Source organism: Lissotriton helveticus, chromosome 6 (assembly GCF_964261635.1).
Source record: "Lissotriton helveticus chromosome 6, aLisHel1.1, whole genome shotgun sequence".
Lineage (NCBI taxonomy): Eukaryota > Metazoa > Chordata > Amphibia > Caudata > Salamandridae > Lissotriton > Lissotriton helveticus.
In genome coordinates this window covers 1,489,490,217-1,489,505,460 of record NC_136067.1, presented here as the reverse complement: position 1 = coordinate 1,489,505,460, position 15,244 = coordinate 1,489,490,217, and the positions used below count along the sequence as shown (strand labels likewise).

Below are 15,244 nucleotides of genomic sequence, written 5' to 3'. Positions count from 1 at the left end.
CCTCTGTTATTGGTTTGATCGTGTGTATGTCACAATTTATTAATGTATAAACGTTATGCCCTATTTCACTAATCACTGCATGATGTTGGTTTGCCAATGGCACATTGAAAAATGCATGCAATATGCAGACCAGTGCTGTGCAACAGATTACATTCATGTCAGTTGCCTACTATACAGGCGCACAATGTTAGATTCTCCAAATAAACTAAAAAGCTACGAGTACTTACTGTACAGTATACCCAAGTGAAGTGTGTAACAATACACCCAGTGTATGCCTGTACTACAGAGCCCTCTGTAAACCATCATATAGCAGCGATCTGACCTACCACGTATTGAGGGTATGTTGGTGGTTGTCCCATCTTCTGATTAAGAGGCGCCCTCATTGAATGAGTAGATTGACCATTCGTCAATCCTCCCTGTGTGGCATCAGTAATGCTAAGCTGATCTGTTCCTGGGTCTGGCTTTGGGAAATTGCCTCAACCCATTGGTGTTTAATCTCTGAAGGAACTATAGTTAAAAACGTGCCCTCTCACAAAAACCCTACCAAAGGGGTGATTTAGAATAACCTCTACATTGAGTCTACATTCAGGAATGGCTTTGGCTTGACAATGGAATATATACCATTCTCAATCCCTGACATAAAGATAATTGGATTTAGAGCTTCTCCGTTATTGGTAGTGTGAACCTTGTAGATACATACTCATTATACATCAGTGTCAAGACTCGAAATGGGGGGCTAAATTTATCTTTGCCCAGAGTGCATTGTAGCATTCTGTTTGCACTCCTTCTGTATTGTGACCCCCGACAAGCCTTTGGAACGCCATAGATGCTGCAGTTGGTGCATCAGAAATTGGTTTGTTCACAGTCCATCACAGAAACGCCACATCATCAAGATGCAGGACACATTCATTCTGAAGATCTTTTCAAATGGCTGTGATTTCAGGGATAAAGACCTGCTAGGGACAGCAGTCTTTTGTGTTAACATTTCTCTGCTCGCATTCACAAGGTAGCAGCATTTCCTTCCCTGTCTTTTAGTGGAACAGGGATCACAATGCCCAGAAAACGTGACCCATCACAAAAGAGTTATGAGGGGCAGTACACAGTAGTGAAGGGGGTGCCCTCTGCTCCATTAGTTTCCACAGGTTTCTTCTCGGGCAACTGCTGCATTATGTATGGTTACCGACTGAAAATGCAGGTTGATAAACTTTGAATGCTTTGCCGTTACTGAACATTTCTACAGTTCCTCATGAATCACACAATTGCGGGCATACCAATCTCTGACACCTATTCCTTGTGATTCTCAAGAACTCACAATTAGCACACCTTAGGTCACAATTAATATGTCTCCCACCTTCCCATAAAACTCAATTGGCATCCGCCCTTCCCTGGCATTTTTTCTTTAGTGATCATACTGGCTATATTATTGACCCCTTCTTGTTCCCTGAATTCTACAGGGCAGATGTACAGGGCAGTTTACCCTTGCACCACCACAGATGCGCCGCATTTACTAAGTGGCGTATCGTGGCGCAAGGATAAACAGATGTGCGACGCATCTCCCGTGAGAAGGGTGGTGCATTGCTGAGTCGTGTCGCAAGCGCAACACAACTCCAGCAATGCTCGTGGCCTGCCCATACATAAAGTGGCGCGTCACGCCTTACGCCTCCTTCAAGCAGGCACATGGTTATGACGCAGCAGCGCGGAAAAGTGATTGAGTGGAATCATGTAGATTTCACTCAGGCACTTTACCGAGGCTTTACTGCGCCGGAACGCCCTCCCCCCATGTGCTGGAACACCCACATGAAACCTGAGGCAGGTTTCATGTGGCGCAGGGCTTTACAACGTGATGCATCTCCCTAGATGTGTCACGTTGTAAATAGTGCGCAACGTGGCGCATGGTTTACGCCACCGCTGTGTCACAGAAGTGACTCAAGGGCGGTGCAAAAGTGGCGCAAGGGGCTCGTAAATCTGCCCCTGCGAATTTAAGAGTACTGGAAACATATCCCACAGCCTCCCAATCCGTTCCCATTTCAAAACTGTAATTTCTAACAATGATTTTCTTAATGTTAACTGACTGACCTTTAGAGTTCAAGGAATAACTGCAATTAAATCTATACACTAAAGGTTTTCAGAATAAGTCCTATAAACACTGGTTGATTCACTTAACAAATTCTAAGTTTGTTTTTCTAGAAAAATGGGAGAGAGATCCCACAGATCGAATCCATCCTACTGTTTGAATGCTGACCGTTTACAGTGATCTTTTGAACATTAAGTTACTATGTCCCTCCTTTTATTTCCCCTGTGCAAGCACTTTGAGGCTGTGATATGGCGGAATGTACTGTTTAACACAAACACAAACTCAAACATTAATTCATTTAAATGCATTAGGTACAATGTTAGACTTGGCATCCTTGGCGTGGTTTCCCCAGACTTTTTGCCTCTACCTCCTGTATTTTTCATAGTATGCTGGATTTCGTTTTTGCTGGCTCAGATGCTTTAGGCACTTTGCCACTGCTGATCAGTGTCAAAGCGCAAGTTCTCCCTGCATGAATTGTTGTTGTAATTGGTTATCCATGAACGGTGTATTTGATTTACTGGTAAGTCCCTAGTACAGTGCACTGTGTGTGCCCAGGGCCTGTAAATCAAATGATACTAATGAGCCTGCAGCACTGATTGTGCCACCCACCACTGTAGCGTCTGCACGAAGTTTCAAACTGCCATGTTTCCCTGGCAAGTGCACCCACTTGCCAGGCCCAAATGTTCCCTTTTCTTACATGTAAGGCGATTCTCAGGTAGTTGCAAGGTACCCCCATGGGCAGGGTGCAGTGTATGTTAAATGTGTGACGTGTTCTAGTGTGTTTTACATGTCCTGATAGTGAACCACTGCCAATTTCATTTTTCAGTATTAAAAGGCTATCTGTCCCATAAGCTAACATCAGAGTTGCTTTGTAAGCTCTCACAAGTATAACTTTTCAGTGTGACAAGATAGAGAAATGGAGTTAGGCTCTTAAAACTCAAAATGTAATAAAACTTTTTTTAGGGAGAGGGTTTTTAAATTGTGTGTTTGAAAATGACACTTTTAGAAAGTAAACACAAGGAGATAATGGACGGAGTGCTGAAACTGTTCAGACACTCTCCCGAGTCACAGATCTAGGTTGAATCCATCATCGTTCTTTAGCTCACTTCGCCACCCCAGTTTGGACCCAGCCATATGCAAATCAGTCTTGACCCTTTGCCTCATTTAAACAGTCCTGCCCGAACTGCCAGGCCAGGTCCTCCCTGGACCGGAAACAAGCATCCTGGGACCGGTTTCGGGGGTAACACCCCTCATCAGCCAGGGTAGCTTTAATCCAGTGGCAAAGTGAGCAACGGAACCACGTCTGGGCATACCCTGCCAACTTAGGGCAAACAAAGCAAACACGAGGATATGATGGATGGAGTGCTGAAACATTTCAGACACTCACCCCCAGTCACAGATCTGGGTTGAATCCATCATCATTCTTTAGCTTACTTCGCCACCCCATTTTGGACCCCGCCATATGCAAATCAGTCATGACCCTGCAGAACTGATTTGGACTGGGCTCCAAGACCCTTGCCGCAAAGGGAACAAAGAGGCAATGGGGTATAAATATTGGACCCTAAGCCCCAGTGAATTAGATGGTGATCACCAGAAATATCGATTCCAAAATATCAAATGGACAGAATATTGAATCAGAAATATAGAAGGGGCAGAATATCGAATTATCAAAATATAGATAGGACAGAATATCGAAATTGGGGTAGGAAATATCGAATTCCACAATATCGAATTTTATAATATAGATTCCCACAATATCGAATTTTATAATATAGATTCCCATAATATCGAATTTTTTTTAGTGTTGTGTATGGTAGTATATGTGTTAAAATTATGTATTATTTTTCTAATGTATGTTTAATTTTTTTAAGTAATGAATGTTATGTAATTTAATGTTTGCGTCCTTTAATTCTGGAGCAGGTTGTGGATTTATAGGGGAATAGGGTGGGAGGTAATTTCATTATATTAAATTTAATATTAATTTTAATGTATATGTATTGATAATTAATTGATTGATAATCAATTATTTATTGGTAATTCATTTATTAATTGGTAATATTCTTTTTTATTGGTAATTAATTGTTAATTGGTCATTATTCTTAATTAATTTATTGGTATTGATAATTAATTTAATCTTATTTTAATATTAAATCATTTCTTTCCCTACTGTTGCACTCTCTGGAGTGAGAATAGTAATTTTTACCCCTACGCTATCCAACGTTTTCCCTACTGTTGCACTCACTGGAGTGGGAATAGTAATTTGTACCTCTACGCTATCCAAAGCTTTCCCTACTGTTGAACTCTCTGGAGTGGAAATAGTAATTTTTACCCCCCGCTATCCAACGCTTTCCCTACTGTTGTTCTCTCTGGAGTGGGAATAGTAATTTTTACCCCTACTCTATCCAACGTTTTCCCTACTGTTGCACTCATTATTAATTGCCATAATTTTTTTTATTTTAATTAATTTAATTATATTTTATTTATTTTTATATTTATAAAATACGTTTATTTATATATTTATGTCAGTATATTTGTATTAATGTTCTAAATATTTTATAATTAAGATTAATAATTATTTTATAATATTATTAAGTAAATTTATATTAAAACATTTTTTTTACATTTAATTTATTATTTTTACATTTTAAGCTTCTTTCCATTATTTTAATTACATTTTATTTTATTATGTTCATTATTTAATTACATTTCTAGTATTTTTAATATATTTAAAAAATTCAATATTTTAGTTAAGTATATTTTAACATTCTATATTTTGGAATCGATATTTTAGTACTTACCTGTTTATAGATAGGCATTCTATATTCTGTCCCTCGATATTTTGGCGTCGATATTTTGATAATTCGATATTTTGTCCCTCGATTTTTCAATACTGATCCGAATTAGATCACTTCTGGAGCCAAAAGGAGCTTCTGTCAAGGAGAAGAGCCGGAGAGCTGTAAGGAGGATTACTGACCCTTTGATGTGTAGCTTTGCTTGTTTGGCCTGCAGTTGCTGCTTCTGCCAGAGGACAAAGACTGGTACTTTGCTGTGAGCCTGCTTGAAGAAGAAGCTCCAAGGGCTTGTGCGTGCATGCCTCCTGTTCTGACATCTCAGGAACACAAAGACTTCATCTGTAACCCAGTGACCAGCACCTGGACTCCTCTGTAGACTCCTGCATTTAAAGGGTGCTAGTTCTAGTTCCTGGGCCCTGAGAATTGTGTGGTTGGTGCAGCAATGCAAGAAAAACAACACTGTTAGTGATACTGCGACCTCCACCGAGGCAGAGGGCACCGCTCAGGAAGTGCACAATGCACCGCCCACCTGCAATGCAGCTTTGACTCCCTTCAACGCCTGCAGTTATCAGCCTACTTGACACCAGCGATCACACCAATGCTGTCACTGCCAACATCCTGTTATCACTGAGTTGATAACCTATGAGGGTGACTTCACAAACTCTTTGACTTCGTATCACATCGCCTCACCGGAACCAACGCCTCACCACCAACGCCGCCTAACTTCCCCTGTCCAGGATTTGATGCCTTGCCCCCTCACAGATTCAATGTCTAGCCTCCCCCATGGCAACCAGGGGACCAGCCTCGACCTTGGCACTGATGCCTCACATCCATGACAAGGTGCCTCGTCCATAGACTTCGTTTTCCAAGGTACTGTTGTTTAGGGGTCCGTGCGACTCCGTACCTGATGCCGCACACCTCACAGTCAGTGCTGTACTTTGGATTTATGCATGTCACAACGTGATAATAACCCTAGTTGGACCTATACTTATTTAAGTGAAGCACCATGCGCCAATCCAGGCAACCCTTTTGGCGATTTAGTGGTCTTAGACAACCATGGAAAGCTCTCTAAGTAGTAGCTGTTAAGAGTGTTAAGCAGCTTGTTTTACTAGATCTAATCATGTAGTCTAGATTAAAATAAAAAGACCCACATGGTGTATATTAACTATATGTCTATTTATTCCACTCCTCTCACTAACACATTAGTGTAGAGCTGTCTACACAAATACACACAACAAGACTACAATTGCAAATACTGTAAGTAGCAAAAATACAGTGGTCTCTAGGAGAAGACCATACCATATACTAAAAAAATGGAATACAAACTGCAGCCAAAGTCAGGACTGGAGACACAAGGAACCACCCAAGGTAAGTACCCAGGAACCCCACAGAGGCTGTGTGCAGAGTGGAAACACAACTTTGTGTCCAATAGAAGTCAACGGGCAAGTCACAGTTGCAGTTTTGAAGAAGGACCATTCCCAGTAGACCCTAAAGAAACTCAGTGGAAGACAGAAGGTTGGAGAGTCACCCCACCCATGGATATCCAAGGAACCAGGATACCTACACCAGGGAACTCTGGTGTTTAGGTGCCAAGTGACGTCAGAAACCGCTGTAGACCACAATCTGATAGCCACTTCTAGCCGCAGATTCCTTCACGTAGAATTATCCCCAGGCGTGAGACTGGATCCAGAAAATTTTTCTTGCCACAGCAACCCTGCGCACCGGGGGGCGGGCCGACACCACCCATTGCCTGGCAGGGGCGGGTTTCTCCCTGGTCCACAGCTCTGGTCCCCTATGGGGCCCCTGGCCTGTCTTGGCTGGTGAGGTCCTTTCACAGACCCTCCTTCCCTGGGGGTATTACTAGGGTATCTATTTTAGCTGAAGGGATCTGCGGCTAGTAGTCTCTATCAGATGTACGAGTTACATACCTTCGGTAGCGATGTATCTGGTAGAGACGATTCTAGACGCAGATTCCTTCACCGCCCACCCTTCCTCCCCTGTTCTGCGAGGACCCTTGGGTTGATCTTCGGTGCTTGCCTCCCGGCGGAGGGGGCTGTGTCTCCTGTGATTGCCTTCCTTGTTATGGAAGGGTGGATCTGTCTGGAGGCGGTTCTTTCCTCCTTGGTTCTTTGGAGGATGGGGTTCCTGTGCTCCGGTGCCTTGGTGCCCTGCTGCTCTGGCTCTCCCGGGTTAAGGGGGGATTGCTTCTATCCCTGCCCTTCCCTCCCCTCCCTTCCATCCATTGCTACCTCTGATATGGGTTCCCTGGCCATATTTTGTCCTTGCCCCTTGGGGGGTGTTGCCCTCTATATTGGGGTGGATTGGAGGTTGTTGTTGTTCCTGCCTGTCTTGCAGCTGGTTCCCTTCCTTGTTCAGGTTGGGAGTGGTAGTTTCCTATATGTGCTGTGACTTCTACGCATGTTCCATGTCTCTGGGGCACAGGGATGGGAGGCTGTCTTGTGCTGGGACGGTGGTCGCGCAGGGCTCTGCTTGCTCTCTCTTCTTTCCCTGTCTTTAGATTCTGTGGTACTATCACTACTCCTGTGGTGTGGTTAGCACCATTTTTTTCCAATTTTTCTGCTCTTCGCACACTGTTCCCATGCTCCCACTGTTTTTTATTTGGTGGTTCTGCGTTGTGCGTTTCTCCGGAGAAAACTGACATAGGTGCAACGGGCGGTTCTTATGTGACCTCGCTGATGTCACGTACGCGGACGACACCTGGGCGTAGCCGCGTGATGTCGCCCCGCCCCCGGCGCGCAGGGTTGCTGTGACAAGAAAAGTATTCCGGATCCAGTCTCACACCTGGGGATAATTCTACGTGAAGGAATCTGTGGCTAGAATCGTCTCTATCAGATACATAGCTACCGAAGGTAAGTAACCCGTTCATTGCGGACGTCAGGAAAGATGCTGCTGAAGAAGACTGTGCAAGAGTTCGGTGGAATCCAAGGGTGGATTCTTGAAGTGAAGAAGCTGCAAGCAGAGAGGACAGAGTCTATGCCACTCGGAGGTGACCAGGAGGCACGGAAGAGCAATGCCCAGCGATGTCAGATGGTTCCGAAGAGTTTGATGGTGACCTTGTCACAGCAGCAGTGGGGACCAGGCAATGCTGAGGAAGACCAGGAGTCATGCACAAGCTGTCCCACATCAGACGTCCAGTACCATGGGGTCGGTGTGCGGCAGAAGCACCAACAAGCCTTGGCAGCTGCAACAGGCGTGTGAAGTGAAGAAGGAGCAACGTTGGGATCAGCAAGGTCCAAGTGAATTACCACAAGCAGGAGAGTCAAAGCAGGGGTTGAGCAAGCAGGATAGCCCACTCGAGCAGGTTAAGACCCTCGAGAGGACCCACAGACTGAAAGCACAGGAGTCACAAGAGACCCTCGAGCAGCTCACCAAGAAGTAAGGCCGACGATACAGAGGATGTGGTGACGACGCTGACCTTGGCAGAAAGATATGCTAGAGGCTGGTGCTTTTGTAGAACAAAGATCTCTGGAGTACAGAGCCAACAAACCTTGGCAATTGCAAGTTGCTGCGGTGCACAGGGGTTTACTCCCAGTAGTTCCGACGTGGGATACTGGCCTCAAAATGGTAGAGAGAAAGGGTCAGGTCTTGAGGGAGTTGCAGAACCACCACTTGTGTTGCTGAGCCTTTCAAAGTCTGAGGGACATCGGGAGCAGCAGGCCTGTCAGATTCATTTCGGTACTTGCAGATGCATGGGAATGACTCCTTCACTCCAAGGGAGATCACTTCAGGTGTCCTTGATGCCCAGAGGTCTATTGAACACCCTGGAAGAAGCTCAGACACAGACGACTAGAAAGACTTCCATAACAGCGGGACCAGGAGCAGCAGGAGTCTTCCGTGATGCAGTCTTAGTTCCAGGCGAAGTCCAGCAATTTTCAAGTGTCCAGGCGGTCGAAAGAAAAGGAAAAATCCCGAAATGTTGGGCTCTTCACGGCTGGGACAGGACAGTTTGTGAAAAGATCCTGCCAATGCGAAGCTGTGATGAACCTCACTCTTTGCGCTACAGTGACTGCCAGCAGTGACCCGCAATACAAGATCGGCACTTCGCACTACAGCATCAACACCCTTCGGTGACCACCGACGCGAATTTCCAGCAATGACCATCGGCAATTGCCTGAAAATATCCGCAAACTACAACTACAACCATCTGCGACCCCTTACCTGCTCTCGCCTGCTTTCGTGCTACAGCGATGACCATCCGTGACTTGCAGCCCTTGCAGCCTTCTCCACAGTGAACTTGACTTTGTGCCTGGACTTTAGAAGGTCATTTTTTCAGCAGGACTAACCTGGCCCCTGTATCTAGCCCATGCTCCATTGTGGTCATCCTAAAATTGTGACTTTCTCAGGTCTTGCAGGAACAGGTAGCCTTGAGTGACGCTTTGCTCTTTTTGGAGCTATACTTACCTTAAATATTTGAAATGACATATCTCCGATCTACTGATTGGATTTTTGGTGTCAAATAATGTATGTCATTTTATTCTATTTTTCTAAATTTGGGTGTTTTTTTTTTGTATGTCGTGTTTTCACTTTGTTACTGTTTATGTGCTGCATAAATACTCCACACATTGGCTCTAAGTTAAGCCTGACTACTTTTGTGCCAAGGTACTTTGAGGGTTAAGCACAAGTTAATTTAGTGACTTTTTGTGGTTCACCCTGACAAAGTTACTAGTGTACGGGTTCACCCCCCTCAATCAACAACAACCCAATTTCTCACCATCACTCTTAGGCGCCACTGCAAAAGGAACTTTCATCCATGAGTGCTGTGCATGGGAAAAACACCAGGTGGCGTGGTGTCCAAGGATAACTGTATATCAAGCAGAGCAGTGTAGTGCAGTATAATGTTCAAGTCTTTCAACTAAAAACCTACACAGGTTTAGAGTGCGATAAAAAAAAAAATGATTCCGTTTTGAGGAAACATGAAATGCTATAGATTTGGATCTATTAACCACCATCTCATCTCATACTAGTGCATCATTAAGGGGCGGGACTCCAGTGATTCTCCTGTGAGAAAATATGTGAAACTGAATTACACAGCTGATGGATTCGGTGAGTTTTTTGCCATGAAATATGAAAATGGCATTCCCAGTAGTGTAAAAGAAGAGTCACATGATACAGATGTATTATTAATTTAATGGATATTGTTTCCTTATGCACATATTCCCTATTGCCTTGCAGAATTTTTTTTCTCCTGAATTCAACTTGCACTTTTCAAGGGACTCCGTCATTCACTGTTGCCCTTTTTCTTTCATTAATCTTTGTCACGGTTGAGGGTAGGACCCGCCGTGTTCCTAGAGAGTTTTCTCCTTGTAAGATTATCACGCGCATGAAACACCTCTTGGGATCTAGAAATGGTAATTCTCTGCAAATTGCCAACAGTGCGCGAGATCACAGCAGCACGGAGTCAGTTTTCAATTTGGAAAAGTTAATAAGCTTTTGCCTTCATGACAGAGATAAATATAATTGTTGATTCCATAATCCCGCGAGGATTTCAAACTCAGACTACATTTCCCCATTTCGTGTGTGTTTTTTTCTTTTGATGCTATTAGGAATGAATGCTCGTTCTATACGAAAGCAAAACATTAATAAAAGTACCTTTCGAAGAAACAGGTGCAGACGTTGCTCCGATACAGACACATTAGAGGCAAGGAGAAGTGTAAAGGTTAAAATGTAATGTAATGTTTATAGTTGGTATCTACTTCTAATTAACAGTAAGTACTTATGAATACCAAGGACACAATGTGTCATTTGATAAGGCATCATGATAGCTGGTATTTAGGCATGTGTGGGTGAGGGGACAAAGCAGTAGAAATTACATATACATTTAATTTTACTGCGACTTTGAAAATGGCAAAGAGTTTATAATATGTACATGCGAATCTTTACCAAATAACACAGGTTTCCTCTTAGCGATCTATAATAGTGTAGACGTTTACCAAATTAGGGCATCAGTGTGGTCCTATGAAGTTCAAGGAGGGATCGATAAATACCGTTTTTAGAAGGTCCACTTGAGCTAAATTTACTTGCAATTATCAACATGTCTAAATGGAATTGGTCAATGTAGTGAGGGGTTATTGTACAATTCTGGGGTGGATCTAGACCTTTTGGAAATGTGATGGACAACATGGTAGTATTTAACATTTTTAATACCATTGCAGATTACGTGCTACATATAACAACTAATAGTAAGCAGCAAAAAACCTATTGTAAGAAATCTTTCTTTATTTGTCACATCTAGGAAATGACGCAACATCAATAGTCAACTGCCTGCACATTTTGGGCCAAACCTTGGATGCCAGGTAACGTGAATTACCATAACTGTTTTTTTAAATAGAGTGCAATGTAATTATTTAAAGAAAGTCTGGAACAGTGTGCAATTTAACCAGGATAGACTCGCATCGGAGGCTGAAATCATGAACAACTATCAGTTGCTTCTTCGTGGACTCTTTCACCTCCTGTGTAACTGATAGATAGGTGTCCCAGACATTATCAGCAGAAAAGCTCCTCCCCCACGGCTTTCTTGAGTACCTGTGTATCCAGGTTAGGTGGGCACCCCAAACTCTCCTGAAGTCAACGAAAGGGTATTACGTACATGGGCTTCAACCAAGGGGCGCGACTGTAAAGCAAAGGCTGTCTGCAAAGGCGGTGTAACTGAAAATGTAGAGTGGTTATTAGGCAGGCTTGGTATAAATAAATCCCTCAATATTAGTGACTCTTTAATTCCGATGATGGGAGTGACTGGTGACTGATTCATCTAGAGAACTCGGCTTTGAGCTAAACGCTAAGAGAAAACACATGGAAATCATCACAGATATCGCCATGTTGTTCACCACAATTCCGTAATCCGGATTAAATCGCCCCTCCTTGAGATACTGATCTCCCCGGGTTGGATAACTTCATGGGGTGGGGTTGGTCAATCAAATGGAGCGATGGTTAAAATCCAACTTAAATCCAGTCGAACTTTGGAATGGAGCCCTTTGGTGTGGGGATGTGGGAGAGTGAGGCAAAGTGTAGAATAAAACTGCAGAAAAAGGCTTACGGATGGGACTTCCAAGCAGGGAATAGTGCCTGAGGAGTGGCAGGAGGCACAGAAAAGCAAGCTTGAAGTAGATATATCAGCCTCCTTTTAGGGATGGGAAGCAAAAGTCAAGTTAATAGATGCTTTGTGATCTAGCCTCTACATTAGTCTTGTTATTTTTATTACAACCGTCTACTTACATTTTGGAAATGTCTACTCCATGGCTTCCCTATTGCTAGACCAGGTACCATTGGAGTGAGTCTCGCTTCTATTTTTTACTGATTGCCACCTCTGTTTTAGATATGTTTTGCTGGTTTAGATGCTCTGGGCACTGTGCCACTGCTATTCAGTACCACAGTGCAAGTGCTCCCTATGTTAAATTGATTAGTGACTCCATGATTGGCTTACTTGATTTACTTGTCAGACCTTAGTATAGTGCACCATGTGTGCCCAGGGCCTGTAAATCAAATGCTGCTGGTGGGCTAGCAGCATTGATTGTGCCACCCACAGAAGCAGCTTGTAAAGTGTAACTCAGATCTGCCATTGCAGAGCCTGTGTGCAGCCTGGGGCTGCCATGTCGGCTTGGCAAGTGCACACACTTACCAGTCCCTAAACCTTCCCTTTTCTACATCTCCTACATATCAGACACCCCTAAGGTCAGTGCTTAATTTGTAAAATATTAATTGCAGGAGCTCAAATCCCTGTCGGAGTCCACACCCACTTCCCCCTGGCTCCACCCACTTCATCCACTGGCTCCACCCACCTCCTCCACCAGCTCCACCCACATCCTCAACCGGCACTGCAAAAAGTCTAGCAAGGGAGCCCTCCCCACAGCAAGGTTTTGATAGGAGGCTCCCCTGCCCCGTGAAAATTCCGAAAAATATTCAATCAAAAGTGCATCCAAAGCACAGCCCTGGAATACATCAGCCAAAATCACCAATGCATTGAAAAGGACAATTCCAGTTCTCCATGTGCTGACCTGGGGAAAGGACAACCTTGGGGCAGGGTATGACCTTTCCAACAGTCCACAAGATCAAATAGACAACCTCCACATAGCCCATGTGACAAAATGAACCAAAATGCTGTGAAAACACCAGCCAAAACTGAAAATCCGAATAGAATCATGAAACACACCTGAACTGCACCAGCAACGCAAGGGGCCTGCAAACAAACTCCACAATTTCCATGGTCTATATAGTACAAGCGGTCAGAGAGCGCGAGAGAGAGAGAGAGAGAGAGAGAGAGAGAGAGAGAGAGAGAGAGAGAGAGTGAAGAGATAGATTAAAATGGTTGTAGAAAACTGCAACCCGACCCGTTTCTCAACCTGGGCCATTCCTCATATTAGGGTCCATCCAAGCATCCGAACACCTGGACTGCCAGAACAACAGGACGTCAAACCTCAATCCGCTGACCCTTCGACACTCCTTCACACCTTCGACCACAACTCCAGACAACAAGGGTCCGGCTTCGTCTCCACCTCACCACAAAGTCTATCATTTAAAAACACAATCTTCCAAAAACAGCAATTCCATCCCGTAGCACGTGTGGGAACACTGGTGTTTTCCCAATTAACCACAACTTGCAATGCATGCTGCTCAATGGTGGCCCCAAGGGAGGCCATGGTCGAACACGAACACCTCTGCTCCCACTTGAATGTGTTGAAGACACACAAAGCCCCCATAGAATCATCCAAGGCAACCCCCAGTCCCTACCCGGCGGCACTCACAGACAGCCACGGACCCGGTTGGCCACTACCACAACTATCGTACTCAAGTCGTCCGGGGCCACGGGACACCGCCTCCATTCATCACCGTATATAGACTACAGACTCTGCCTGGCGCTGCATGCCACCGCCTCCCCAGGACGCCCTGCGCGGGCCCCTCAACCCCGGGCCCAACATCGTCCGGCCGATGGCCCGTGGGGTGCGGGAGTGCCGGGGCGTGATGGCAATCGGAAATATTCTGCATGCACCGCGCGGCCCGCCGCATAGCCCATACACCATCCTGCATACTGGCATCCAACAACTCAACCCAGGCGGGTGGGCGGTCCCAGCCAAAGCACTCAGGGACTCGGGAGGGACGGAGACCCACCCAGGCCAGGACAAAACTCTGCACCGACTCCGACCCAGATAGCCACCAACGTGAAGCAGCAAACTGTTTAGGAGGGGAGGGCCATCCATGATACTACTAAGCTCAAAGGCAGGAGCCGGGCAGGGCCTCCAACTTTAACACAGGCCGGCCCGGCCCCATCCCGATAACAATGTGCACGGCGTCCGCGTCCATCAACAGGCCAAGCCAGCCCAGGCAGAGTCAGAGTGCATGCACAATCGAAATGCGAATCTTCATCCCGTCAAGGTCGTCGGGAAATCAACACCTGCTCTGCCAAATCATGTAAGGCACTGCCCACTCCACAGACGCTGTAGGCCAAGGAGGAGGCCAAGAAGGTGGGCGTCCGTGCGTTTCCGAAGTCAACCCCTCGGTGGTGCCTCCTACCTCCCCACCCCCTGCCCCGACACTGAATGCCAGACCGAAGTCAGTGCTCTCCTAAGATGCCTTGGGGTGAGGAGCAAGTAATTCCCTTGCTGGTGCACTGTTGGAAACAACCCCGAACCCGTTATGTGTTCCAGACAATACAAAATGCCTCGATGACAAACAATACCAAACTACATCTCCAAACAACATGACACCACAAGTTAAACTTCTAGAAGTGGGAATCACAAAACCACAGAAAGCTCAACCTGTGCCACCTCTCCACTTGGTGCCAAGAAGAGCAAAGCAGCAAACATGAGCAAGCATAGATGAAACCCCCATGAATCCATACCCTTTATTCTGCAAAAGCAACATTCCATGCGGAACCCAAAATCAGAACTAAACATAGGCCCCCAGCGCCTGACACGCACAATCAAAAATGCACCCCACATCACAGCTGCCAACCCTGACATAACAATGAACTTTCACCAGAAGGGATCCCGGAAGGTGGCGCTAAGGCAGATGCCCCCCCTCCCATGCCGAAAATCATTGCAACGCTGACCGACGTGCACACCCAACAATCAAGAGGGACACAACGCAAGACCGCTGGTGCATGGATCGACAGTGTCAACTCAGGTTACCTAGTGGCAACGAACGAACAATGTGATAAGTTTTGCAGTGGTGTGTCTCCCCCGTGCACTACACTAGGAGTGTGGAACAATAGCACTCTCAGTACCCACCTGGGGTGGCCCGTGAGTGCGACTGAGGACACCTCAAGGGGCAGGCAGGGCCCCCTTCAACAACGTAACCCCGACCAACGCGGCCCCAATGTGATATATAATATACCAAAATAAATGTGTACCATGGGCGGCCAGGC

The 15,244-nt window shown here is 45.4% G+C and overlaps 1 protein-coding gene across 1 annotated transcript in view; it reads left to right on the top strand.

The window, feature by feature from the left end:
* The window catches only part of RYR2 (ryanodine receptor 2), a 3,071,198-nt gene that overhangs the window by 1,809,401 nt on the left and 1,246,553 nt on the right, over positions 1-15,244 (top strand). Inside the window, exon 60 of the mRNA XM_078648003.1 lies at positions 11,120-11,180. Coding sequence (XP_078504129.1) covers positions 11,120-11,180 — 61 coding nt within the window. The remainder of the gene's footprint in view (positions 1-11,119; positions 11,181-15,244) is intronic.